The sequence below is a fragment of the Bactrocera dorsalis genome, chromosome 3, assembly GCF_023373825.1.
Source record: "Bactrocera dorsalis isolate Fly_Bdor chromosome 3, ASM2337382v1, whole genome shotgun sequence".
NCBI classification, from domain to species: Eukaryota; Metazoa; Arthropoda; class Insecta; order Diptera; family Tephritidae; genus Bactrocera; species Bactrocera dorsalis.
In genome coordinates this window covers 80,891,598-80,918,697 of record NC_064305.1, presented here as the reverse complement: position 1 = coordinate 80,918,697, position 27,100 = coordinate 80,891,598, and the positions used below count along the sequence as shown (strand labels likewise).

Sequence of the window (27,100 nt, the reverse complement as noted above, 5' to 3'; positions counted from 1 at the left end):
TAAGCAACGAACTTTTTTCCTTTTACATGTTTCATAATTTGAGTAATTTCCAGTTACTGCCTCATTAAGAGCTGATAATTTATATTTTATATTTTATATATATTTCTATTTATATTTTTATATTTTATTTTTTATATTTTATGTTTTATGCATATTTTAATTTTTACATTTTTTATTTTATATTTTTTATTTTATTTTTTATATTTTTATATTTTATTTCTTGTATTTCATGTTTTATTTTTTATAGTTTTTATTTTATATTTAATGTTTTATATTTTCTATTTCATATTTTAAATTTTATGTTTTGTATTTTGTATTTTATATTTTTATTTTATATTTTATTTTGTATGTTTTATGTTTTATATTTCATATTTCATATTTTAAATTTTATATTTGGTATTTTGTATTTTATGTTTTGTATTTTATATTTTTATTTTATTTCAATGCTTTTTATTTCAAATTTTATATTCTCCAGTTCATATTTTTTATTTTTTTTACACCTCAAAAAAAACCTTCTTCAGTAATAATTTAATTCTTAGCAACAATAAGCTTAGCAATTACTTACACATTGTCGAAAAAATGGCGGAAAGATTTAATTTACTCTCAACCAAGCTTAGAAATTAAAAATACATTAAGTGCTGAACCACACCCTTCATGCTTAAGACGACTTCTCGTGCCGAAATGCGATTATTTTTAAAGTACTTCGCTAAAAACGCTTCTGCGATATTTTTTCTTGTTTTTATTCTTATTTTTTGATTTTTTTAACTCCATCTGGGTGCCATGCATGAGCTGCCAATTAATTTCGGCTAATGCCACAACCGCAAAAAGTGTTAATGAGCGGAGGGGAAGACTTGTCTTTGATGTATGTATAGTATCTGGTTCAAAATTATATATCGCTGTGTTACTGTCTTTGGTTTGCGTCTGCTGGCCATGAAACGGTTATTCGCGGAGCATTGAAATAATGCCAAAATTTGGTTTGAGCTGTGATGATGAGAAAATGGTTTTCAAAAAGGCATTTTGTACCAGAAATCTAATACTTTAAGGTTAAATAATAGTTTACTATTTTCAGTTTTTGCTGTTGTATTACTTTTCAGTGTATATAAAACTTTTGGAAGGAAATATTTCGCTCATATTAATATTATGCTACCGAACTATTTTTAAAAATAAAATAAAAATTTTATATAAAATATAAACATATTTTAGTGATAATATTAATTTTTATCTTTTCTTTTTTTTGCAGCAAATATGAAGCCATTCACACAACTTGTCTATGCGGCACTGCAAATAATCGTGAGTATTTGCCTAAAGATCTGTTCTCGTTTAAACAAGAAAACGTTTAGAAATTAGTTTAATAATTTACTCCGTTTTGAAAATAATAAAAAAATGCGGAACTATATGGAATCTTAAACTAAAAATCATAAAAATTTAGCCTTTGGCTTTTACGCTACGTTTTGACCCCAAATAACCATAACATAACCAGTGACCCGCAAACAAATTCAAAATCGTCTAATAAAAATATTCAGCACACAAAATTTTTTTCTTACTTTATTGCAAATAAGTTTTTTATGTGTGCAAATTGCAATGCGGCAAGACCATGCGGTCTCATGAAGTTCGCTAGCCAGTTCTGCTTGCATTGACCTCAGAGGGTTAATTGATATGTGCCACATATTCCTTCAAACCACCAGCATTACAAAATTTCGCCACCTTCTGTGCAGTTGCAACATTGCATCCATTCAAATTATTGGTAAGCTAGCCATGCACATAAACGCTTGTTCACATGTATGTAGCTTTGCTATGGAAGTCCACACAGAAGCGATATTTTACGAAATCCCTGCACTCACCACACATACCACATGTATGTTTGTATGTGTGTATGCAGAACTTTGTTGCAAGAAAAGCTAATTTCAGTAGATTGCAGTAATTTTGGCGAAAGTGCCTATACCGTTAGTTAGCAACGTGGGAATGCAATTTTACACATCTTCCTTATTGCGAATATTCATTTTGTTGGTTAATGGTTTTAACCGAAGATTTGCAATTTTTACTTCACTTGCTTGCGCTGTGCATTGCGATATTCTTTCCGAAATTCCTGCAGCTAAACTGCGGTTTTCAGCTTGCGGTAAAAATAGAAAATTAATTAGCTAATTTTCAGTCGACATGTTGGGTTTATTTAATGACAGTTTTGAGGATAGGAGTACTCATGGGAGTCAGCGAAACTTGAGTTAACTCGCGAGAATATTGCTGTAAAATTAATTCTTGATTACCTAGTCTAAAACTAGTCCGAAAGTGGTATATAGTGGTTATTTTCAAAAGATAAATTTTTTCGGATGCTAATCTAACTTTTCATGAGATGTGATATTTATTTCTTCATTTTTTCGATTCAATTGTCTTTTAGCCAATAAATATTTAACAGAGTTTTACAACGCAAGGTCTATTGTACCCTCTCATCTATCACATATATTCATGAAGACCCAACTCTTTGATGAATTTCAGGAATTAGTTGGGTGCTATTGAGGTGATGTGAATCCTATCCATATAAGTGTACGAGCTCAAGGGCCTTGAGCCTGCGTCAGCAGAATGCTATGGAACAGCTTTTCAGGAGCTTCGGTTCTATGTCACAAAACCAGCAGTTTGCACAAGAATCCATGCCCATGTTGGGCAGGTGCTTCTTGAGATTGCAGTGCTCAGGAAAGTATGCGAATAGCAGATGAAGACAAGAGTTAAACCTTGCTCGCTTTTAACCTTCCATTAGTAGCTTTGCATGCTACATGTGCTGTTGCTTGCTACCAATAACTTTCTCAGCTCACTCTCTTCAACGTGCGGAGCAGCTCAAGGTTGTACAGGCAATACTGAACCATTGAATTGTGCTGTCTCTCAGTAGTAAGTTAAACGTGGAATCATTCCAGAGAACCTTATTCGCTAGTGCTAAGCGAATTTAATCTCTTTGTGAAGTTTTTGTAACGTCGTCTCTTTGAAGAAGGGCCAGTAGTGCATGTTTATGTACGTTTATTAAATAATAATCGGTTATCAATTTCAGTTTAAGTTAAGTCATAACATTATAGTACCATAAGCTGGTAGCACATGCACAGCACATGAGAGTATCTTTTAATTTACATAAAAAAGATCATTATTTTACTTTAAATTATTCATTATTACACTTTAAAAGTAACAATAATAAAAATAAAAAGTTTACGCAAATATTAATTTGTTGCTTTCATTCATCACTTACATATACTCTATACATACAAACAATTTAATAATTATTTCTATTTTCTCTAATTTCTAGACAATCGCCACTTTGGTCACACATGGTGCACAAATACCAACAGCAACGAGTAAGTTAATTATTTTAGAAATGCAAATGATAATTTTACTATATGAATAACGCAGAAAAAATAACGATAAGTGAACCAATTGATATTGATTAACTATTAACTCAGATTGAAAGGAGAATTGGTATAAGAGTGATTTTTCTTGCAACGACGTTTGTAGTACAAACATATGGATTATATAATTTATCTCTTATTTTATACTATATCTTTCCTTTGATTGGTACTGTTGGCGAAAATATTAAATTATTGATAGATTAGTATAGGAAGAGAAAGACGAATTGTTTTGTGCCTTACATAAATACTTGTTTAAATAGAAAGTAAGGCAAATTGATTGAATTGATTTCATTACTTAATAATTTTTAGAGCTATCAACAAAAATGTATGGTAGTTGGAAATGTTTTTCTGTTTAGAAAAGAAATTGAAGTAAGAATTGTAGAGGTTTAAATTTTCAAAAAAGGTATTAATCGGAAATTCGGAAAACAATCAGGAACCATAACAATTAATCTGGTAGATCAATAAGCCACGCATAGACCAGTTTGCACTTTTGCGGTACCAAAGTAAGTATTCCCATTATGTTCCTAACGTCTCTTCGATCAAGTGCCAATAGAATTTTAATTACTTCCGATCTACCGATTTGCATATGAATTTAGCAGTTTTGCATCCAGGGAGCCCGTTGCTTTGGGTTTTGATTTCTTTTCAATGCTTCTTTCCAGATCGTTGCATTGGTAATGTAATGGTTTCCTAATGTTGATAATGTTTTCGGATGTTAGCCGTAAGCCATTCTTGGCAATCTCGTCCACTATTTCATTGCCCTCGATGCATTTGTTGCCTTGCTCTCAGTAGAAGTGAAGTTGTTTGCTTCTGAAAACAATTTCCACTACCACCCTGGTTCCCAAAACACTTCTAGCCGATACGATACGAGGTTATTGCTTTGGTTGCAGCTCGACCGTCTACGTAGATGTTGACTCTGGAATTATCTGCAGATACATTAGAACCAGCTGCGCGGCTTTCGCAATAGCAAAGGCCTTAGTGTGAAATATACTGCAGTGCTCCGGCAAGTTAAAAGGCATCCTTATGCCTAACTCTGGACTGTATATTCCCGCACCAGCTCCATCGCTCATTTTCGAGCCATACGTATAGATGTTTAGAGTATTGACCGTAGCTAACATACTTTTACGCCAGTCAAGTCAAGTTTCCTAGTTGAAAAGTGCGATTTTTACTCTTCAGATCTGTTAATTTAACTTTTCCAAAACAAAATTTTTAGTTGACTAAGGTTTCTATCGCAAGAATTGCGTCATCATAATGTTAAAATACATAAATTTGAAAAATAAAGAGAGAGAGAGTGTGAGATAATAAGAAAAAAGTATGAGGGAGCTGATAGAATTTTTTTCGGGGAAAAATGGCATGTTATGTCTGAAAACTTTTTTGGAAAGGAGCAGATTGCTTATAAATTGTTTGAAATAAGTTCTGAAGTTTCCAAGTTGATACCATTTCTTCTTCCTGTATTGAACTTTAGGGAGAAGTAATAAGCGGAATACTGAAAAAGTAGTAAAGAAAGTACGTGGCTACAGATATTGGCTTTGCTGGTATTCATATCAATTCAGTTTGAAGCGAATCATACTTGACAAGAAGGAATCAGTACTTGATTAATAATTTGATTTGTAATGCATTTACGTAAATTTTAGATACATTTAGGCCAGATATTAAAAATTTGTCTGCCTAATTTTACAAATATTAGATAATCACTTTGTAAACAATTGGAATTGCAATATAAAAACTATACAAAAATTGCAAAAAATATGCACCAAACAAAGTTCATATAAGTTGTAGTTGCGCTCGCAAATAAAATTACAGCAACAAGGAGCGTAAAAATGCGCACAGCTGACTCCAATCGGCATGAATGTACGAGTGCTTTAGTTGCGGCGCATGAAAGTGAATGTGTGGACGGCACCACAAAAAGCCAACGAAAAGCAAAAACAATTCAAAACTTGTTAAACAAAAAATTTATTTGAAATACAAGGCAATTGTATGTGGAGTAGACACAAATGCACGTCTAACGGTAGCGGTTGCTTACAAGTATGGCTGTGTAATGAGTTATGCGAAAAAAATGCAAACACATTTTTTTGAACTTTTTTCTATGTTTTTTTCCAAATTTTACGCTTACCCCATTGCATTCTTTTTAAATTTTTTATATTTTTGAAATACAATTTTGTATGTTTTTGCCGACTTCGCCTTAATTTTATTTCAATTGCGAGTATGCCCAACAGGCGCCTTTTGTTTTCGGTTTTTTTCGGGGTGTTTTGCTTTGTCACCCACACATTCGCTGTTTTCGCACACTCCCGCTGGGTCATGTTACACCGAAAAATTTATTCGCCTTTGTGGCTTTCACTATTTTGCAATAACGCTTTGTTGTCATTATTTGACCGCCGTCACACACAGTAACATGCCACTGCAATATGCTTGCTCATACGGCGGTGTTTGTGCGCTGATTTACCTGATGGCATTAGAAAATTGTCGCAAATTTCAATTTCGTAAAGAAAATAATTTGGAAACGAGTTGTTGTTAGTTGAGTTGTTGCTATTGCACAGTTGCGATAACAATTGTCAAATTGCTGTCCAAATGACAAAAGCTTTGTTGCCAATGGCTGGTGAGTAAACAAACACTTTGAAAAAATTAGTGGAATATTATTTATTGTAGATAAGAAATGAGATTAGCAGTGCTCTGTAATTGGGTCAAGATAATTGGGTGCGCTACCAACGTAGTATGTATGTATGTATTGATAAGCTAATAGATGAATGAAGATATACGCTTTAATTGCAACCCTTCAACGCCGCATAATACATTAAAAAGATCATACTGAAGTGCCTACCAAATTTTCCACTCCTGATTATCTACAACCTGTCCAGTGAAAATAAAATTACAAATTTTGTTAAACGTTATTTGCTTTTTGGTAGATGTATTTTATTGAGAGATTATTCTATACAAAAATATGTCTTTTGCACAAAAGTTCTTTGTAAATTAAACAATAAACTTAGTGGAACTCCTGGATTCGAACTTATAGCCAATACAAATTTTCACAGGTGTTTAATTTTCATTCCCGCCAGTTCGGCGAGATGTCTGAAGATATGTGTTCCCAAGTGTATAAGTCTTGACCTCCCAAACGCGGGACAGTCAAGAAGGAAGTACCGAGTTGTTTCCACCTAATTTTCTTTCATACAGCTTTTGAATATGGTAGCAGCCTTACTGAAGTCAAGGATATCACTAGATTTCTTGAGATTGTGGCTCAGCGCTGGCAAAGCTTCCGCGAAGTCCAGCTATCTAATAGTAAAATGGTACAATTAATAAAAATAGTAGGAGATAGTGTGAGGAAATTAGAAGAAAAAGCGAGGATTAGAAATGTATTAGAAAATATAGAACAAAAATATATTCCGAAAGCGTAGTGATATCCCTGGTAACTGTGAAGCACATGAACTAGCCATAACAGCTCCATCCTACTGTTAGACTCCGAAAGATGGAATTTATGTGCCTCTGGCCATTTTTAGGTATTTAATCGATAAACATGTTATATTTTTAGCTACGTTTCACTGGAGTCAATCCTGGACTTGCGCATTAAGTAAGCAAAGTTGGCTTATATGGAACTTGGGCCGCACATGCGGACTATGTAATAGTGCTAACAGGTAGCCGTCTACAAGTATTTGGTTGACATGCCAGCAGGCAAGAAACGCCTTGACTATTGTATGAGCTATTCAGGAGTAGAAGAAGATGGGCCTATGCTATAAATGACACTGGCAAACAAAGATCCACTTGTTTTTTGTGATATGAACAGAACAAAGTGTTAATTATGTAAAAACACAAATGCAGAAAATAGCTACAGATTTCATTTATCACCTATAGTTTTTTTTTGCTATGAGGATTTTTGTTAAAAAAACAGCGATAGATGGGAGTCCGGAAAATGAATTTTAAGGGACATGTTGCAATCCATTTTTTTAAGTAAGTAGTTTTTTAAAGACGCTCCAGGTTCGTATTTCAGTTTCATTAAGTTTTTCATCACATGTTTTATCTTTCATTAGTTTTCTTATTCGCGGACCCACAAATATGTCCTTCTTAATTTTGCTTCACTGACTCTTGGAAATTTTTGTCTCAGATACAAGAACCCTCTTCCATTTCTATCCATTGCCTTAAAAAAAATTCTTCATTAAACCCAATTTAAAATGCGGACTTTTTGGGATCAACTAGAGCTTCACTGGCAACGTTTTTTTGTCCCGTACTGAGTGCCTGACGTACTGGCTACTGCTTCTGTACATAATAACAGTCTCTCGCATGGCTGTCCCATTCGCAATAGAAGCAACAATATCTCGTATATCCAAGTTGCATTCCAAGAGGAATGGCTAATACTTTTAGATCCCCACATCTTTCCCAACCATACTCATGATTCTTTCATATGAACCGCATGAGCTAAACTAAGTTTAGAGGAATCAATGAATAGACGCCAATCACGTGGATCATGTTTCTGTCTTTGTAAAATAAAATGGCCGCAAAATACGCGGTTTACTCCAAACAAGGTTGTAGAACCGGTGTAAATCGGATAAATCCCTGATCGTATGAAAATATGAAATAGAAAATATAATGAAATTTTATATATTGTAAAATCTAAAAATATCTGTGGATGATAGAAAACTTCTGTTTTCAGATTTGACTTCAGGGTATCAAACTGCAATATAAACGTTTTCATGTCGCAAAATATCTGTCTACCAGTGTAATTTTCTATGCGAATCGCACTATTGATGAACTTCATCAGAAGTAGAAGTGGTTTAGAGAGGAGACAATAGATGAGAGACAGATTTTTGTCCCTGTGTTTCACAATGAGCTTCTTCAAGGCCAAGATGAGGCCAAGTGCATCGTCAGTTAGCCACAATGCCAACCCACCTACCTACATACGTAGGTTGAGCGGAAAAGGAAACACTATTTGAAAATTGTAGTGTTTACATCAGGGAAATAGCAGAGCCTCTCAACATCTTTTATAAATCTACTCAACACATTTTGGTTATTGTTTTGTGTTTAGAAGTGGGTCAATACGAGTAAGAGGGAGTGCCGCTAAAAAAATCGCAATCGAAAAAAACCAAAATTCGTTGAAGGCGCTGCAAACCATTTCAGCCGCGGTATATAACAAGTATATAGAAAATTGGATTACGAATGTCTGTATTGACCCAAAAGAGCCTATACCACCTTCAAAAAAGGATTAATATATAATATAATTTGTTTGGCAAGCCCGGCTCAAATTTGATAAGATGGTATACCTAAAGTGGAAAACCCAAAAAAAATATGTATCCGCTTGCACAAAAAATGTGTTAATATAATACTTAATTATTCCGTGTATGACAATTCTAAATATGTACTTTATAAATACTTAAGTTAAGGCAGAGAATCTTGTGCTACATAGTAGGCATGTAAGAACACCTTCAACTCTTTCTATAGAGGCTTATGCTGTCAAATAACACTAAGCTTTTATATATAAAGCCTTAACTGCAATAGTCTCCAACGAAACTTAAGCCTAGCTACCTAACCTAACCTCAACTTTAAGCTTTACATTGTTGATTAGCATGAAATTATAAAATTTTTTTGCGACTAATACTTTTAGCAACAGGATTTAGATACCAAAAGAATGGTAAGAGAAATTCCAATTTTATAAATACACAACTATACATACCAAATAGTTAGTATCAAGGAATACACCAAGTCAGTGGTGTGTAAAAGTCGTGTGTGAAAAGCCTCTATTCAGCAAATACTAAAAATTCGCTTTGGTCATCGGATTAAGCGGAGTTAAAATCATGTTGCTATGAGCTTAGAGGTTCATACATACATATGTATGTATATATGTGGATTATGTGTATGTACATACATAGGTACTGGACATGTACACGCACACATTAATGCGCTTGCAGCTTTGGCTGCGGTTATGGTTAATAAACTTAATCAGTCTAAAGAAATTGCAGAATTATAAAGTGGATAGCTGAAAAAAGTATAACATGTGGCATGCAGCTTGCTGAGTTGCTGCACATATAATTTTAAAGTCATGTAATACCACAACTTCAACGCGTTCAACAAGCTGCTGGCGAACGCTGCGGCACTGTGTACTATTAAGCTATAAGCGTAGAAGCAGCTGGGCGGCGAACATGGCAGGCGCTTGCCTGCGCCGGGATGCTGTGTTGCCATTTTTATGACATCACAAAAAACTTGCTGACGGCTGCAAAATGCAACTGCCACAGCAAAGCGCCTTCGTCTGCTCCTTTGACTGCTTTGTCTGCACCTCAGTCGGTGTCGCCGCAAAGCAGTGCCGTGTGTGCGGATAAAGCAATTGGTTAGGGCGTGCGCATGAAAAAAGCGCTAGAAAAGCAGTTATGTCGGTTAGAAAACTAGAAACTAGAAAACTGGCGATCATGAGGGGCATGAACTTGCAATCATAGAATAGTTTTAACTTGTAGCGTCACCTCCGGTGTGGCAAGGTGGGGGAAAATGCAACAAAGCAGCACGCGCAGAATTCGCAATAGAAGATGTTGCAGTAGACTGGCTCGGTTACTCGCCACAGCGGCTGTGGCAGCTGTGTACGCCAGCTGTGGCCTGCACATAGAAGCGCTTAAAAGGCATTGCACTTTGGGTGCAAAAATAAAAAGGGTTCAGTGAACTTGACAACGGCATTTGTGGCAGCAATGCTGAAATATGGACACACACACATAAACATACTTACGTAGGCTATGCGATTGCATGGCATACGGACTGTGCTTGCATCAGGCCGGAAGCATTAGTGGCGCAGTCAGCGCTGGATGTTTGTAGTTTATTCGAATCGGTGGCAATAAGCGATCCGTGGGTCTTCACAGTGCAGCGGTATTGACCAGCAGTAAAGCTATGTATGTATATACGTAAGTGTGTTAGGCAAATGGTGATGTCTGTCTAATGGATGTTGTTATTTATGTGACTCCTAAATTGCCACTTTTATTGGTCGTTAGTACAAAAATTGTTTACAATTTGTCTTGTTGCATGTTTGGGTGGTTTGCAGTGCGAAAACTGCTATCTGCATATAATATTCTTATGATGTTTGAAAATTTATTTAAATTATTTTTCATAAGTTTCGCAATTTTTCTGTTTTTATGCTTTTTCAGAGCTTTTATTTAAGCCTCAGATACTAAAAATTAGGAATGGTCGAAAACTGAGTTGGTTGATATCTGGGAAAAATATAACGGCGATTTTCTAACAATTTAGCTTTGAGCTTTTTCAGAGCTTTCGGTCATGGCATCAGATGCTAAAAATTAGGGATTGTCGAAAAACAATTTGTTAAATATGCAGGAAAAGAGATAAGTGCGAAGTTTTTCTGTTTTTAAGCTTTAAGATTTTCAGAGCTTTTATTTAAGCCTCAGATACTAAAAATTAAGCATGGTCGAATACCGAATTGGACGAAATCTTTGAAAAAATATAAATACGATTTTCAGGTGTTTAAGCTTTGAGCTTTTTTTGGAGCTTTCGGCCAAGTATCAAATATTAAGAAGTTAAAATTAGGAATTGCCGAAAACTAATTATGTAAATACGCAAGAAAAGAGATAAGTGCGAAGTTTTTCTGTTTTTAGGCTTTAAGCTTTTCAAAGCTTTCTTTAGATTATAATATACTAAAAATTAGGGTTGGTCGATATCTATAATAAAAAAAAATATAATTGCCATTTTCGGAAGTTTAACCATTGAGCTTTTTCAGAGCTTTTGGCCAAGTTTCAATACTTAGAAAATGGAAAATGATGCATAAACTTTAAGCTTTTTCAAAACTTTTAGTATTTTCTTTCAAATTTGTAGTAAGTGTTACTCTCTAAGTCAAATATTAAACTCTTAAGAGTTCCAATAATATTAATTTAATAAATAATCCAGAAGTTTTTCAAGTCTAAAAGTTTATTTGCTCCTTAGTTCATGATTTACATTGTGCCACAAATTTCTGTGTCCAATTTTATTACACACAACTGTTTTATTACGCAATTTCATATAGATGAACTAATATTTAGTATTTGTTGAACCTAAACCAAGCCAAAGGTGTTGGGCAAAGGCGGCACGTCGCTACCACGATAATCGACGAACCGCAACGGCTGTGTGACCGGCTGCGCGACTCAAATGTTGTGCAACAGGAAATCGGCATTGACTTAACCGCAGTTGCAACAAATCAAAAGGTTCTTACTTCTGGCACCATGGCGCTGCACGAGTGGGTTCAAAGAACTTTCTTGGCCCACACAGTTATGCCATTTGTGGCATGCCACAGCACCTAATACCTTTTCGTGAGCAAAATGTTGATGCGACAGTGTTTGTTGTTATTGTGCTTGCAAGTATACTTTTTTCTTTTTGCGTCAAGCTCAACAAACATGCATATTTTCCTGGCAACTCACCTTTGGTTGCTTCTATAGATGTTTGTGTCTGGCGGCTTCGGTATTTGTTTCTGTCGCATCTTACTAACGCTAATCTCGGTGATCTTTTGCCATAGCAAGTCTGGCTGTAGTCTTTTTGTGTGCTGGCTGTGTACCTTAAACTGCCACAATGTGTCGCAGTTGGCATGCCATAACAAGTTCAACTGCTTCTCAGTTAGGTTGCTCCTCAGTTAGACTGCTTCTCAGTTAGGCTTCTTCATAGTTAGGCTGCTTCTCAGTTAGCCTTCTTCTTCTTGTTTGTCTACCATGTACTCCAGTCTTATTTGCTTCCGCGTTTTTGTATGCGCAATTCTTAGCTTTTCGAGTTCCTTCAACTTGTGTCTCTGCTTTTGGCTTGTCTCAATGTCATGAACGCTGTACTTGTCGCCAGCCGTGGATGCACCTCTAATTTTTGCATAGCCTCATATACATACATACTGTCATATATATTTACAGAAGAACTCGCATGCTTTAATTAGGTGTCTGCGAGTGACTTTGTAATGCATTATATATGTTTCTGTAGATGTCACATACCATGAGTCAAAGAGTTTACGTATTGAGGTTAGGTTCAAGTTTAATGAACGATTTTTTAATTAAATAAATATTTGGATGTAGCCGTGTTGAGATTTTGATAGACTATGCTCTACGTGATTGGAGCGATTGAAGCGAAATAGTTGAGAGCGTCAATTATCACTTCTGTACATAATTTATTTACCGATTAGAGAAGGTACAATATTCTAAAAGAGTGTACAACTACTGGCGTACGCCGATGACATCAAATGGGTCTGGTAGTGAACTGGGGCAAGACGAAATATCTCCGACCACCAAACAAACAGACGTCGTATTCGCCACTTGGCTCCCAAGTCACTGTTGGCAGTCCTAACTGTGAAGTCGTAGATAATTTGGTCTATCTTGGAACCAACATTAACACTAACAGCAACGTCAGCCTCGAAATCCAACTCAGAATAACTCTTGCCAACTGCCAACTTTGGACTGAGTAGACAATTGAAGAGTAAAGTCCTTTCTTCACGAACATAGACCAAACGCTACAAGTCACTCATCACGATGACAATATCTGATAAGTTGACGTTAAGGGTTTCGAGGGAAAGGTTCTGCGGAAGATGTATGGTTCCTTGCGTATTGGCAAGGGCGAGTATGGAATGCGATGAAACGATGAGATGTACGAGATATACAACGACATTGACTTAGTTCATTCATAGTGACAGAGGAAGAGGAAGACCTCCACTCCGTTGAAAAAGACTTGTTTACACTTGGAATTTTCAATTGGCGCCAAACAGCGAAAAGGAAGAACGACTGGCGCGGTGTTATAAACTCGACTATAATGGCTTAAGTGGTGTCTACGCCAATAAGGAAGAAGACGAATAATCTTACTATATTAAAAAGTACAAACAAATTTAAATTCGAATTTCACTTCTTCGATTTATTTGACTGACATTTTGTATATATAAAATAATACTACAAGTTCGAAAATTTAGACCAATTTAATTATCACATAAAGTCACATTCTCCAGGCCTTTACGCGCAATCGTCTCCAGCGGCGGCATCAGCTTGACATCCGCTTTGGTCGGTGACAACCAATTGGCTAAGGGAAACACCGTTGGAAGTCAGGACATCTTTAGCTTTCGCGATAAGTTCGGCAGATGGGTTTTGCTCACGGGTCAAGATCCAAACAACAACTGTGCATAAAAGAATATAAATATATTTTAAAGAAACTAAATCTAGTAGTACATACGGCTATGTGAATCGTCTTGTGTCTGTTGACAGGAGTAAACAACGCTGTAGCTGGTGTAATCGGTGGACAAAACCCAATAATTGCTAGATACATTGTAGGCAGGACTAACCGGAAAGGTAACTAGCAATTTAGCATTCTCAACCACCACAGCATAGCCAACAATGTCGGAGGCTTGATCGGTGCTAAATAAGTAGGGAAATTTATGAAATAAGTATAAAATGTAGAAATATGAGCTATGTAGGCAGAATAGCTGCAAGTTAGATACAAATCAGGTACTATACTTAACTAAACTTAAATAGGTATAAATATGTTTAGTATAGCAAATGTAAAATTTATTTGAAAATGATGTTACTCACGTTTCGTCGATCATGCTGTTCACCACACCCACTTGTCCATTGTCCTTGAGCGTATATTCAGCCTTTACGCATTTACCGTTAGTCTCGAAATATACAGGATATTTGGCATATTCATACCAGGAGCCCAAATACTGAAATATTCATGGAAGAAAATAAAATAAGTTTTCTAAAAAATGATTTCTACGAGTCATTACTTACCGCAGCCACATCGAAATTTGGTTGTACTTGCACATCGCACGAACAAGCACCGCTAAATTGCACTTGTGCTTGAGCGATGCCGAAGAGCGCCAAGGCTACGATTGCTAGAATAGTTCTGAAAATATGCAAAATTAAATAGTAATCGTTTTATCTTCGACATCGAAGTTCTTCGCCACTTACTTTTGCATACTGACAACTTTTGTGTTCTATTTACAATGTGAGAATAATGTTTAGTTTGCACTGACACTAGCCTTTTTATAGGAAATGGAATGACTTTTTTCTCATAGCTAACGATGTTCGTGTGCATGTTGGCGTAGCACAGTGTGTTATAGTGGGCAAAATTTTGTTGTTAGAATTAATTTTTTTTAGTTTATTTTAGTATAGTCGATGCATACATAGGAAAAATATTTGTATACATTTTTTTGTGTTTAAGCTTTGAGCTTTTTCAGAGCTTTCAGTTAAATTTCTGATACCAAAAGCTAGAGTTCGTTAAAGTTCGATATGACCGGAGTGAAGGATATATTAATGCAATTTTTTTCTTAGACCTTAGGGTTTAAGCTTGTCTGGAGCTTTCAGTCAAGCTTTTGATATTAAAATATAGTAGTTGAAGATCAATATGGGTGAAGTGAAAGAAAAATAAAAGCGATTTTTTTTTTAACTTTAAGCTTTTTGATATTCCGAAGCTTTCAGTCAAGCTTTTCATATTAAAAATTAGTAGTTGAAGTCCAATAGTGCCGAAGTGAAGATAAAATGAATGCGATTTTTTTTGAACTTAAGCTTTAAGCTTTTCCAGAACTTTCAGTCAAGTTTTTGATATTAAAAATTAGCATTCGAAGATCAATATTGGCAAAGTGAAGGGAATTTAAAGGCGATTTTTTTAAGCTTTCAGATTTTCAGGAGCTTTCAGTCAAGTTTTCGATATTAAAAATTAGTCATTGAAAATTAAGCTTTCAATTTTTCAGGAGCTTTCAGTCAAGCTTTGAATAATATAAATTGGACATTGTTAAGCACCTATAATTTAATAGTTTTTATTAGTTTTTCTTGTGTAATGATAGTCATTACTTACTAATATTATTTTCTGATTAATATTTAGACTCACTAAACAAATATCTTACCCACTGTATATGCACTATTTACAACTTATCTCTGCTTTATTTATCGTACTTTCAAATCAATTACTTACGATAAACAAAGACATTCTTCGAGTGCAAATAATTGTGTAATATTGCAGAGGAAATATATTTTTTTTAATAACATACGGTTACTAGAAAAATATTCAATATTTGCAATGGAGATTTTCGGTGTTTGAATATTTTTTTGTATTTTTGTTTTAATTTCAAATTATGATATTGACACCCTGTGCTAAAATAACATTTTTTTTCTTTCTTGCAGAAGAAGCCCTGTCAGAATTGGATGCCGCCGCTGAAGCGTCCGATTCCTTCTCCACATCGAAATCAAGCATTGAACCCACAGTGCGAATAAAGTGTTTGAGCGGTTCCATGTTGATAACCATCAAAGATGCACCGTTAAATCATGAGACTGGCCTATTTAGTGGCATGATTTACCCTAAGGGGCTGTCGAAGAATTCGACATGTCTTACCGAGTACAGGTGAGTAAAGTGTTCGCAGAATTAACGTAGCTAAGCTGGTTTTTCGATAAAAAAAAAGTGAAAACATATTGAAAAATTATAGAAAAAAAAAAATAGAACAAAATATCAGGTCTCTAAGCAATTAATTCTATTTTTAGGGATCATGATGGCCCATTGAGATACAAGTTACCGTTACGCAGTTGTAATACCATGCCACAAGAAACGGTAAGTGGAGAATATTGAAAAAAATATATGCGAATAATAAAATTAGTGGACAGTGGCGAACAAGGGTTGCCAAGTTAATTTTTTATTTCTAAAAATGTATATCATTTTTGATAAAATTTATTTTTTTTTTACTAAAACAAACTAATGTTCTAATTGTTTGCTTCAAAAAAATGTATATGAATAAACTGTTGATAATGGTTGCTAAGCTTTTGATGTAACCTCTTGTTATGGGTTAGAAAAATATACTTTTTTCTTTTAAACAATAACTATTAAGATTATTTCTTCATTACGTAAGATATTGTGATCTTAGAAGAAAAGTCTGTTTTTCAATCAGTAGAAAATAGCTTACTTTAGTAGTGTTACTCATATACATATGTACGTGATTAAAATTGATGAAAAATAATAAAAAAAAATATTAATTTGCGCTACCCCTTTGTTTCAAACTATTTATTCTAGATAAAAATCTTTAGCACTCTAATTGTATTTTAATCGTTTTTAACAACAAATTATGTAATTTATTGATAATGAAATACCATTGTTATGGTGCCTAGCAGAACGATTATTGCTTTGTCAGCGTGTTATATTTGTTATCTTATCAATGCGCGCGCCACATGCGATTTTTGTTTGTTTATAAAAGACTTGTTTGTTTTCATTTGCATTTTGCTACTTTCTCTGAACATAACACTGTAATTATATTTACTTCAATTGCCACAAACAACAATATCTACAAAGGAAGTGTCTAGTGAATAGTTTATCTTTGATTTCGATTTCTCATATTTGTTTTTACACTTACCTAATTGCCGATAAGACACTATTTCCTATCATTTGGACTTTGCTGCACTCGAGTATACTTACTGTCTGCTATGCGTTTATGTACTTGATTTTGAAACTAAGCGATTGTTATTCACTTAGTTGTGTTTTCAAGTAGACATGACTTCGCAATTTTCTGTACAAACATATGTAGATGCGTTGGAGATATTTTAATTAAAAAAGATATGGTAGAAGATTCGAGACACTTAGCCGCCAATTTTTTTTGTTTGGTTTATCATTTTTCGCATTCATTGCTTAGGGATTCCGAAATAAACACATTCTTTGAAGTTTTAGGATTCCAAAATAATGACATTTTTTTTTGTTGATTTAAGACACTTTTCGCTTTCAATTCACGACTTTTTTCACATTCATTGCTTTACGATCAGGATTTAATGAATTTTTTTTATTGATTTAGAGATTTTTCGTATTCATTATTTTGAAATAACAATCCTTCATGTTTTAGGATTTTGATATAATTAATTTTTTTGTTGTTTTAAAAAATTTTTGTATTCAATGCTTCGGGATCCAGAACTAATGACATTTTTTAGTTGATTTAAGACATTTTTTTGCATTTAATGTTTCGGAATTCAGAACTAAGGAAATTTTTTTCTTAATTTAACACATTTTTCCAATTCAATGCCTCGGGATCCCGATTTAATGTCACATATTTTCGGGATTCTGAATTAATGACTTTCCTTCAAGTTTTGGGATACCAAAATAATTGAATTTATGTTATGATTTAAGCCACATTTCGCATTCAATGTTTCGGGATCCCGAATGAATGACATTGCTTTTGTTTATTTACGATTTTTTCCACATTCACTGTTGTTCAATCACGATCTAGTTAATTTTTTTTATTGATTTAAAATATTTTTTAATTTATTTTCTCGGGATCTCGATGTAATGACATTTTTTAGTTGATTTAAGACATTTTTCGCATTCATTATTCCGGACATTTTTTGTTTATTTCACATTCATTGTTGTGCGATTACGATTTAATGAATTTTTTTATTGCCTTAAGACATTTTTCGCATTCAATTTTTCGGGATCCCGCATCGATAGACACATTTTAGTGGATATAAAACATTTTTCAGTTTTAATGTTTTGGGATCACAACTTAATGGCATTTTTTTTTTTATTAAGGTTTTTTTACATTGTTCATCAGTGTTTATATCGGGATCCCGAATAAATAACATTTTTTGGATTTCATATTTCGGGATTCTGTACTAAAGAAATTTTGTGTCAATTTAAGTTATTTTTCACATTCAATGTCACGGTATCCCGTTTTAATGTCAAGTATTTTCGGGATCCCGATATCTTGCTTTTAGCAGAGTGTTATTAGATTTTCTAATAGTTTTGAAGGCTTCATGCCTAACACTCGATCAAAGTCAGTGTATTCATTATACTCTTCTTCCCCAGTCATCAGACTCTTCTTCTCATTTTTTTCACGAAATATATATTTGGTCAGATGAGAATTACTACCTGTAGGAGCCACTGTTTGTACTAAGTTTTAAATATTTGACTTAAAACTGGACCAGTGTAGGGCACCTATTTGTTTGAAAAATTCATAAAAAACTTTTACGAGTATGTTAGTCCTCAAAACACATTTAAAACGTGGCTATTAGAAACTATTAGTACAAAAATCAAAAATAACCCTCAGTATTCCACTTTTTTGTAATTGTTTGTGTCATTGACCCCTTTATATATTTGCTATGCTGTAATGTTTATATTTTTTCTTATGAATGTCATTCAAAACTATGCCATGATTATAGCAAACTATTATGCACCCACTGCACATATTTTATACATATATAGTATAAGCATAAGCGAACTCTTTATGACTAACAGAGCTTCCAAATAATGACTTAATTGTCCATGTGTTCTATTGTGTACATATATATATATACTCAGTGTTACAAACAATGATGCGACATTTACAGTGTCAGTGACTTTGACCTTCATTGATTAAACTTGAACTCTTTGTCATGCTGAGATCGAGAGAGACAGACATAGAAAGAGAGTTCACAGAACGTTAAGAGCAATAGGGGCCACACATTGACTAACAAATTGTAATTAAATGTGAGGAAGATTTAATGTCAACAATGGAGTAAAGTGGTGAGTGTGTGTGTTTACATACAAACATATTAAAATAAATTGACTTGGCTTTTGTGTAGAGAAAGATGTAAATCTCAAATTGTAGCCTCCTTGGCCGTCTGTGAGTTAATTTGAGTATTATATATGTATATCTTACGTAGTTACAACAACACATGTTTACCGTAATTAAATTGTAATTATAGTAAACATGCAAAAAATCTCAAGCCGCGACTGTAGACTATAGATAGTGTTGATAACAACAACACCACCAACAACAACAACATTTGATAATGTTAACAACAATAGATAACATTAACAAAATCTAACATGGCGAAAACAATAACTAACGGCACACCATGAACTTGATGGCAAGTGTCAGCACCTTCGCATGCGCATGCGCCGCTTCGCCAACTTATTGACTTCGCCGACTTGCGTTGACTTGATGCTGACAAGGAAGTTAACTTGACTTTTGTGACGCCGCAAGCATGGCTATGTAAAACCGTGCAAAATTTAATTACTTTCAACTACAAAGTACTTAAAATAATTGTTTGTGGAAGGTGAAAAATAGAGGGGGTAGAGAAAGAGAGAAGGAGACTGGTAGAGAAGATCAATTTAAGTTTACTTAGCTATTTAAAATCTCAAACTGAAATACAATGGGTATGTAACAAGCAAAATTGCCGCATTTGGGCCGAAAAGTACCTGAAGAGATTCAAGAAGTGATAGAAAAAAACGGCTGGTGTGATTTGTGGGCAATTGTGGGAATTATCGGTCCATATTTCTTAAAAAATGGTGTCAGTGAGAACATAACCCTCAATGGCGATCGTTATCGCGCCATGATAACCGACAATGTGAAGCCTGAAACTGAAGATCGTGATCTCGGCGACATTTGAATTCAACAAGACGGCGCCATTTTCCACACATCGCATCAATCAATAGATTTATTGAAAGAACACTTTGGTAAACAGATATTTTTACATTTTGGGCCGGTCGATTGGCCCTCAAGATCGTGTGGTATCACACCGTTAGACTTTTTCTTATGGAGAAATGTAAAATCTTAAGTCTATGCGAAAAGTGTCGCTTCGATTCAGGCCAATGCAGAGAGATTCTTTGATGCAATTTATTTTTGTTTTAAAAATTGTATTTAATCCCTGCATAAGTGGACTCAAAATTAAGATTTGGTGAATTTTTTTGAAGAATGAAGTGTAATAAAAAGATACCCATTATTTTTGAATCAATTTGAATACATTATTTATCAGAATTATAATTATCCAATTTAGGTCAATTATTGCTTTATTCGATAACTTCTTATCCACTATCGTAGATAGCTACTTATTGAGAAAAATATGGATCGATCGTATTTAAAAAGCATCTCATGAGGCGAATTTTTCACCACCAAGGATCACTCTGTTAGAAGTCCGGACTTTGGAACCAAAATTTTCTCCATCTTTGATATCTTCATCTTAAATTACGAAATATTATCTTTCTAACGGCATATAGCATAAGCCGATCTCAGGCAACCTCGTTCATAATAAACTATTCAGCGAAGAATAACTATTTGATGGTGGTCACATGATAGGGACGACGGTGTACTTTAGTATGTTTACCATTACACATGCAAAAGGTAGCTTGAAACTTAATTACGCTAAGCTCTGTCTTTTGAGAAGTATTCAGCTTCTTGGAGTGTTACTTAAAAAAAAATACGGTTACAGGATTTTAATATAATCTGAAATTCCATTAGCAATGACCGTACCAAAGAATTATTTTCGAGTCGTGGGCGTAAAAAATGATTAGCTTCGCAAAGCATTTAGCTTTTCAGAAAATAAATAATGCAGGACCGGCACAATTTAGAGTATAAGCCGTGGATGATGAAAATCTTTTATATAACCCAACTATAATATAACTGTTATAGCACTTGCCTATCCATACATCCGTTGCATGCCACCAAATATGCGCGGCACACATTCACTTATGTAAATACTCTCCTTTAATGAGTCAGACAGGTAGACAGCCAGCTAAGTTAGATCGTAAGAAAGCAAATTACACTGACGGAACTTTATTCCTACACTAAATTTAATGATGAGCTCATCAACAATGGACAGTCACTCGAGTGTGTCGCCGCCTATTTCCAGCTATTTCATTAGACGAAGTAAAGCTTAAGTCAACGGCGTCGGCGACCCAAATGACCAAAGTAAAAATGGCAATAACAAAAAAAGACATATAGCCACAACAGCACAAAAAATGTGAAAAATAGCAAGCAACAACAAAATTTGATGTGACATGACACCTTTTGAGGCGCAAGCCAAGCTTAGGAACGCACACACTCGCCAGCACATATTAGCGCATATATGGTTAATTGATTTTTCCTGAATTTTTACCGTCACGCTGTCAACTCCAATGAGTTGTGTGCCAAAAAAATGCATAAAACAACAATAACAATGACTGCTTGCCAGCAATCGGCTCTAATGCATTGTGACTTTTGTTGCGCATGCGCATTAGCTGCAAGTGAGTACGCAAATATTTGCGTGCCGCGCACATTTCCTGCACAAAAAGTGTGGTAAACAAAACGAAGAGGTTCAAAATTTATTGATTTTTTCCACTTTGGCGTTTTTTCTTCTCCATCGGTTATTCTTACGCGCCGGTTTCACCTTCATGTTTCCTACTCACATGTAATAAAATTTGTAGAGGAGTACAACAATATGTATGTATTAACATATTCTTATTGATGTGTTTATTTTTTGGCATGTTGGCCCGAAACTTGGGGAAAAAAATTAAAAATTTTAAGTGCAATAAGTATGCAAGGCGGCGAGTAAAGTAAATATTTAGCATCTCAGCGCTGTTTGGCAAACACATCGTGTGTCATTCAAGTGTGAAGGACGCTATAAATTATTTGCTTTGGCCATCGCGTGGAAAAAAACCAAAAAAGTTATAAAAAATTTAGTAAAAATTGATTTTAATCGAAAGCGATTGAACGTGAAGGCGTGTCTGTGCATTTTGATTATGTATTTCGGTGTTTTCATGCGGATATGAGAAATGATCTCGTGCTTTGTATTACTTACAAGGCTTTGCATGCGAAATTAGTTTCAAAATTATATAACTAAGAAATTAAAATGTTGATCAAACAAAGATATCTTACGTTTATGTGGTCATACCATCTGATCAAATCTGACCCGGATTGATATACTAATTTTCCCGTATTTTAATACACATCTTTATTTTCGTCTTCTAAATAGACTCGGCTTATGGCAATACAAGGATGCCAGCGTTGAATTAAATTTGTAAGGGGGAGCCTGCGATAGAGGCTTCAAAAAATCGATTTTTTTGGGAGGGAAAGAAATAACACAGTACAACAGCTAATCTGGGGGGTGAGAAATTCCAAGTCGGGGTGATGGTACTAGGTCAGTATAGTAAAACCCTCAAAGGGTTTGGCGTTCGTATATGTCAGTTTTTTTTATAACCTTTTAAATTTTTTCCTTATCTTGATATTTTTTCGCTTAGAACTAACTCCGTTAATGCTTCAAAATTTATATTTGTTAAGAAAACCTAGAACTCAAAGAATACCATATCGATTCGCCACTCTCTAAACCTTTACTTTCAGTGCAATTAGTTCCCATGAATAGCGATTTTGCTTTATTTTTGTTCCAAGCTACTTTTCCTGTTACAGAAATGCCAACGTTTGCTACCATTACCTCCGTAAAAACAGTAAAATGAAAACTGCTTCCTTATAGTTATCTGACAGTTCATTTGAAGACTTAATAAAATTGTAACAGTATAAATCGAATTGTTTCGTTTCTTTATATCCAATTTCATGCTAAATTTCGATAGGCTGCAATGAACAGAAATGAAGTGCCTTAGTCCCAGGTGATAATATATATTTATAGACGCATTAGCAGGAGTATAAATATATATTCACACAAACATTTTTAACGCCTTCATAGTTAGCGCACAAAATTTAAAGTTAATAAACGTGTGAAAGCAAGGTGTTTTGTCTCACTCTCAAACCAAAAAACAAAAAAAGAAAAGATGACGAAGAGTGCCAAGAAAGCAGCATGATGCAATGGAGTGACAGCGCAGCGTGCAGTCCATAAGCGAAAGGGCCGATAGAGCCGCTTTATGGCAGTATGCATATGTACGACTATATACATAAATATGTATAAATGTTTATGCTGCTGCATATGTAGAAAATTACTAAAATATATGGCACAGGTGTGTTGTATGTGTTTATGCGCATGTTTTTTTTTCGTTTTCCCTTGTGTTTTTGCCGACTTTGGTGACAACGATGTGCCGATGTAACCGTTTGACCGTGAAAAACGCCGAAAAAAGGCAGCTGAGGTAATAACAATGAATGCTGAAGGCTAAATAATTAACACCTACACGCTATGACGTGGCGTGTTGGGGCAAAAGTGATGCACGATTATGTAAGGAATGCGCGTAGAGTCTTGCTTGAGTCTTCTTCTGATAGTTTTTTTTACGTTTTTTTTTTCTTACAAGTTAAGTTTTGAGAATACCTATTCATTTGCATTTGTAAGCACTTGCTATTAGTATTTGTCAAGCTTATTAATGTGGGCGATAGCAGTAAAGGTTATTTATTTTGGTACGCAACGGTTAAGTAAGAATAAATGTTTGCTGATAAATTTAATATGTTGATAAATAAAATAAAATTTTTGAACAGTTGCTTTTGTTGTTTTTTAAATTAATTTCTTAAGTGTGGTAATTTTTCATGTATGCGTTCACTTAGTTAAATCCTATAGGGACACTAGTACTTTTAACTTTTTGGTTGCAGCAAAAGTTTGTAGCTTAAGTCTTTCGTATTAATGTCGCGCCGCTTGATATCTTTGCTAGTACAGTGCATATTGAAAGTAGTGGAGATAAAAATATATTTTATTAGGAATTATGAATGTATATTTCATAAAATTATATATTTAAAAAGGAATAAAAAAAAATAACTATAATAAATTGACAAATCAAAAAGGTGGAAATACTTATTGTATAATTTTTTATTAATATGCTTTCATTTAAATTTAAATCTGAAGGACCTAAACATGCTAGAGGCCGCGAAACTTTAATAGTAGGAACTAAGTTTTTTCTAAAAAAATAGTATGTACATATTTTGCTATTGAAAATGACACTGTCTGCAATTTAAATATACTATATATACTTGTATGTATATTAAATTATAAATACTGATTTAATCAGCACTACTTCGAGTATAGTTCAAAAAAAATATTTTAAATTTTTTACATAAACTTTCATAGATTTCAAATTATGTATTTTTTTTTATAAAATTAGTTTAGTCAAAATTAAGTTGGCAACCCTGTTACCTCTTACCCTAACAAACTTGATTATATGTATATGTAGATACTTTAGAAAAATATACATATATTTAATGTCAAAAATATATTTTATAAATAATTTCAGGCAGAAAATATTTTAGAAAAATATATATTTTTTAAATATTTTAGAAAAAAAAAATTTTTGAAAAAAAAATTATATAAAAATATTTTCTTTATTCCCTTTTTTTCTCACTAGAAAAGTTTTAAATGCAGTTTGAAGAGTATTTTTGAAGTTAAAAATAACATTTCAGTATAAAATATATTTATTTCTAACACTTTCTCAAATAACATATATGGCAACTCTATTTAAAAGTTTTAGAGAGTTTGAAATTTCTTTAAGCAGTTACATAGATTTCCTCGGGTCAAAACCAGTATTTTTTCAATAATTTTTTTCTATGTATAAAATATTAAATATTTTATTCGAATTTTTTTTAGAATTAGAGAATAGACTTTTTTATTAGAAAAAATACGTGTTTTAGCTAAAACCTTAGCTTTGATCTTATACGAAGGAAAAAACTGAAAATGGAATTTTTGGCAGACATTTTTAGAAAAAAAATGAATATGTAATGTTAAATGGCAACATTGTTAATATCCTTTTCTAAGTTAAAGCGTCTATGAAATCAATTTTTGCTCCTGACTTGAAAAATGTAGAAATTTTCGTTGTTAAAAATTTTATCTACAAATACTTTTAGAAGCTACTGAGAATAAAATGTATTTTTTCATGAAAAATAAATTTTTAAAAAGTATACTCCTTGTTAAGTAAGTCAATGCGTCAAGTTGATTTAATTAAAATTTTTAATGTATACAGCACTAACCCTTAAAGTTTTTTGAAATTGTACGAATATTTTCAGTACCGACTGTGCACTCAAACATAATTAAACGATATTAGTTTCAAAAATGTCTGGCAATGTTACCCTGCCAGTTTTATTGGTCTCCTACAAATATTCTTAAACATTTCTATGTATATATGTAAGTACACACTTAGACAGAAAATTCTGGGCACCAAAATATAGTTATAAGTATACACAAGTTTGTGGATTAAACGCTTGAGTGGCATAAACGCTTACATTTACATGATGCCCATCAGCCCATAATTAGCATAATCAACCTTTAATTTATCATTAGCGTATGCCTTACACACATACATACATACAAACATAACCTATTGTAAAGTTGACTGCTTAGGTTTATAGAAGAACGTATAAAAATTAAGAAGATGTGGCAAAGCGGCGGTCAAAGAAGTCGAACAAGTGTCGGCGAGTGCGTAATAACTTACAGGAACACGCATTTATGTCGGCTACTGTCTGCGTAGCAGTGACAGGCTACATTACCATGCCGCGGCTATGCCTGAGGCTATGATAGGCCATATAATATAGCTTTAGAAGGGGATGCATTTTTATATTTAACACAATAATAATAACAAACACTTCTTGCAGTCAGTTCAACGTCTTCACACAGCAGCCAAAGCACACACACTGGTGTAAACTTGTGCTTCGGTTCATGGGAAAAATGCCGCACGAAACCTGAAAAATCCCAATAACATAAAGCAATGAAGTCGACGGCGTGAAGAAAGAAAGCAAAGCAAAAAAAATGAAAATGAGCCATAAGAAAAATAAAGTGTCATATAATGATATAATGATGCCGCAACCGTTATGTCAACTTGGTGCGCTTAAATGGTATTTTGTTATAACAACTTGGCATTGGATACGATACTTTATAACTGCGCAGCATTAGAATCAGCGCTGCCGCTCTTATAGACTTCCGTTGTAATAGCTTAAGAATATTTCTAAAGCAAATATTTTCCTGACCGCTTCTCTCCACCACACATCATGGACTGTTTCTCAGCATAAGTTGCGGTTGTCATTGTTAAGCATTTCCCCGACAACTGCTGTTGAGTATTCTAACAATCTTTGATTTGCTACTTTCGTTGTTAGTTTTGTTTTTGTGCTTGTTATTAACGCTACCGCTGCTTTAACTGGTTGCTACCTTGCACTCAACTGATTAGTGCTATTTATATTATTTTTGTAGCTGTTGTTATCATTAAACTTCTGCAGCAACTTCATGTCTTTTTAAATGGACTTAATTAGCAGAATTCTCCAGCTCACTTCTTAGTGGCTAAATTATACACACATTATTGTTTTTATGATTCTAATTAGAATTTATAAGATTTCTCGCGTTTCTATACTTATAAATAGATTTTTTTTTGCTTTGCGGCTAGGCATTCTTCTTCGTTGCGGTATTTTTCATTTCCGTTTCATTGTAGAATGGCTTGGGGCGTTGTTTTTGCGTTTTTGAATTAATCAAACCGAGCTTTTCACTTCCGTGCTGGTTCTTTTAGAACCGCCGGCAATCAGTTGAAATGTGGTTATTATGACCGTTATATTGACTCAATTTACTTATATTATATAAACCGCACTTTTCATTTGGATTTGTTAATTGCGTGTGACTGAGATAACTTCCAGCAAAGTTGTTGGAAGTACATGTTTGTGGCTTGCGAATTTAAGTTCTAACATTAGAACTTAGGAATTCCGTATAATGAAGTCAATTAAGCGAAGTTGTTATACAAATACAACAACAACTCGCAATTATTTATAACCATTGAAGTAGCCTGATTATATTTGCATTTAAGCAGGGTCTACTCCTTTTTGAGAGTTTGTAGGCTTAGTACATAGAGGAGTAAGGAGTCAAAAGAAAAAGAGACAATAAATAAGTTATGGTGCCTTTATTTTAATAATTTTATTGATTTGATCAAATTTGGTCCAGATTTTTCATATTTTATTCTTCTTTATTGTCGTAAAAGCCGCTTACGTGGTTTAATATTTCTTCATTTTATTATAAATCTTTATTATCGCCTTCAAAATATACCACTTTTGAGCCAATCGTTTAACAAATTTTCCTAACAACAATCTGTGCCTTTAGCAATGGTTTCAATGGGCTCATAGCGTGTTTCTCAAAGCCGTTTCGAAAACAGAAAAAAGATAAAGG

General features: G+C 33.9%; 1 protein-coding gene and 1 long non-coding RNA gene across 5 annotated transcripts in view; one reads left to right on the top strand and one right to left on the bottom strand.

The window, feature by feature from the left end:
- Window positions 1-27,100, top strand: part of LOC105229982 (uncharacterized) — an 88,334-nt gene that overhangs the window by 46,991 nt on the left and 14,243 nt on the right. For all 3 annotated transcript variants that reach the window (XR_007422338.1, XR_007422340.1, XR_007422339.1), the window contains 4 exons: window positions 1,241-1,290; window positions 3,284-3,332; window positions 15,461-15,677; window positions 15,815-15,881. This is a non-coding gene — a long non-coding RNA (uncharacterized LOC105229982). The remainder of the gene's footprint in view (window positions 1-1,240; window positions 1,291-3,283; window positions 3,333-15,460; window positions 15,678-15,814; window positions 15,882-27,100) is intronic.
- Window positions 13,182-27,100, bottom strand: part of LOC105229981 (apolipoprotein D) — a 527,418-nt gene continuing 513,499 nt past the window's right edge. The window contains exons 1-5 of one of the 2 annotated variants that reach the window (XM_011210518.2): window positions 14,249-14,401; window positions 14,069-14,183; window positions 13,871-14,001; window positions 13,515-13,696; window positions 13,182-13,458 (exon numbers count right to left, since the gene is read on the bottom strand). In XM_011210518.2, coding sequence (XP_011208820.2) covers window positions 13,298-13,458; window positions 13,515-13,696; window positions 13,871-14,001; window positions 14,069-14,183; window positions 14,249-14,256 — 597 coding nt within the window. In that variant the 5' untranslated portion in view covers window positions 14,257-14,401 and the 3' untranslated portion in view covers window positions 13,182-13,297. Of the gene's footprint in view, window positions 13,459-13,514; window positions 13,697-13,870; window positions 14,002-14,068; window positions 14,184-14,248; window positions 14,402-27,100 lie in introns of those variants that run through there. The other variant, XM_049452778.1, reaches the window with a different exon arrangement.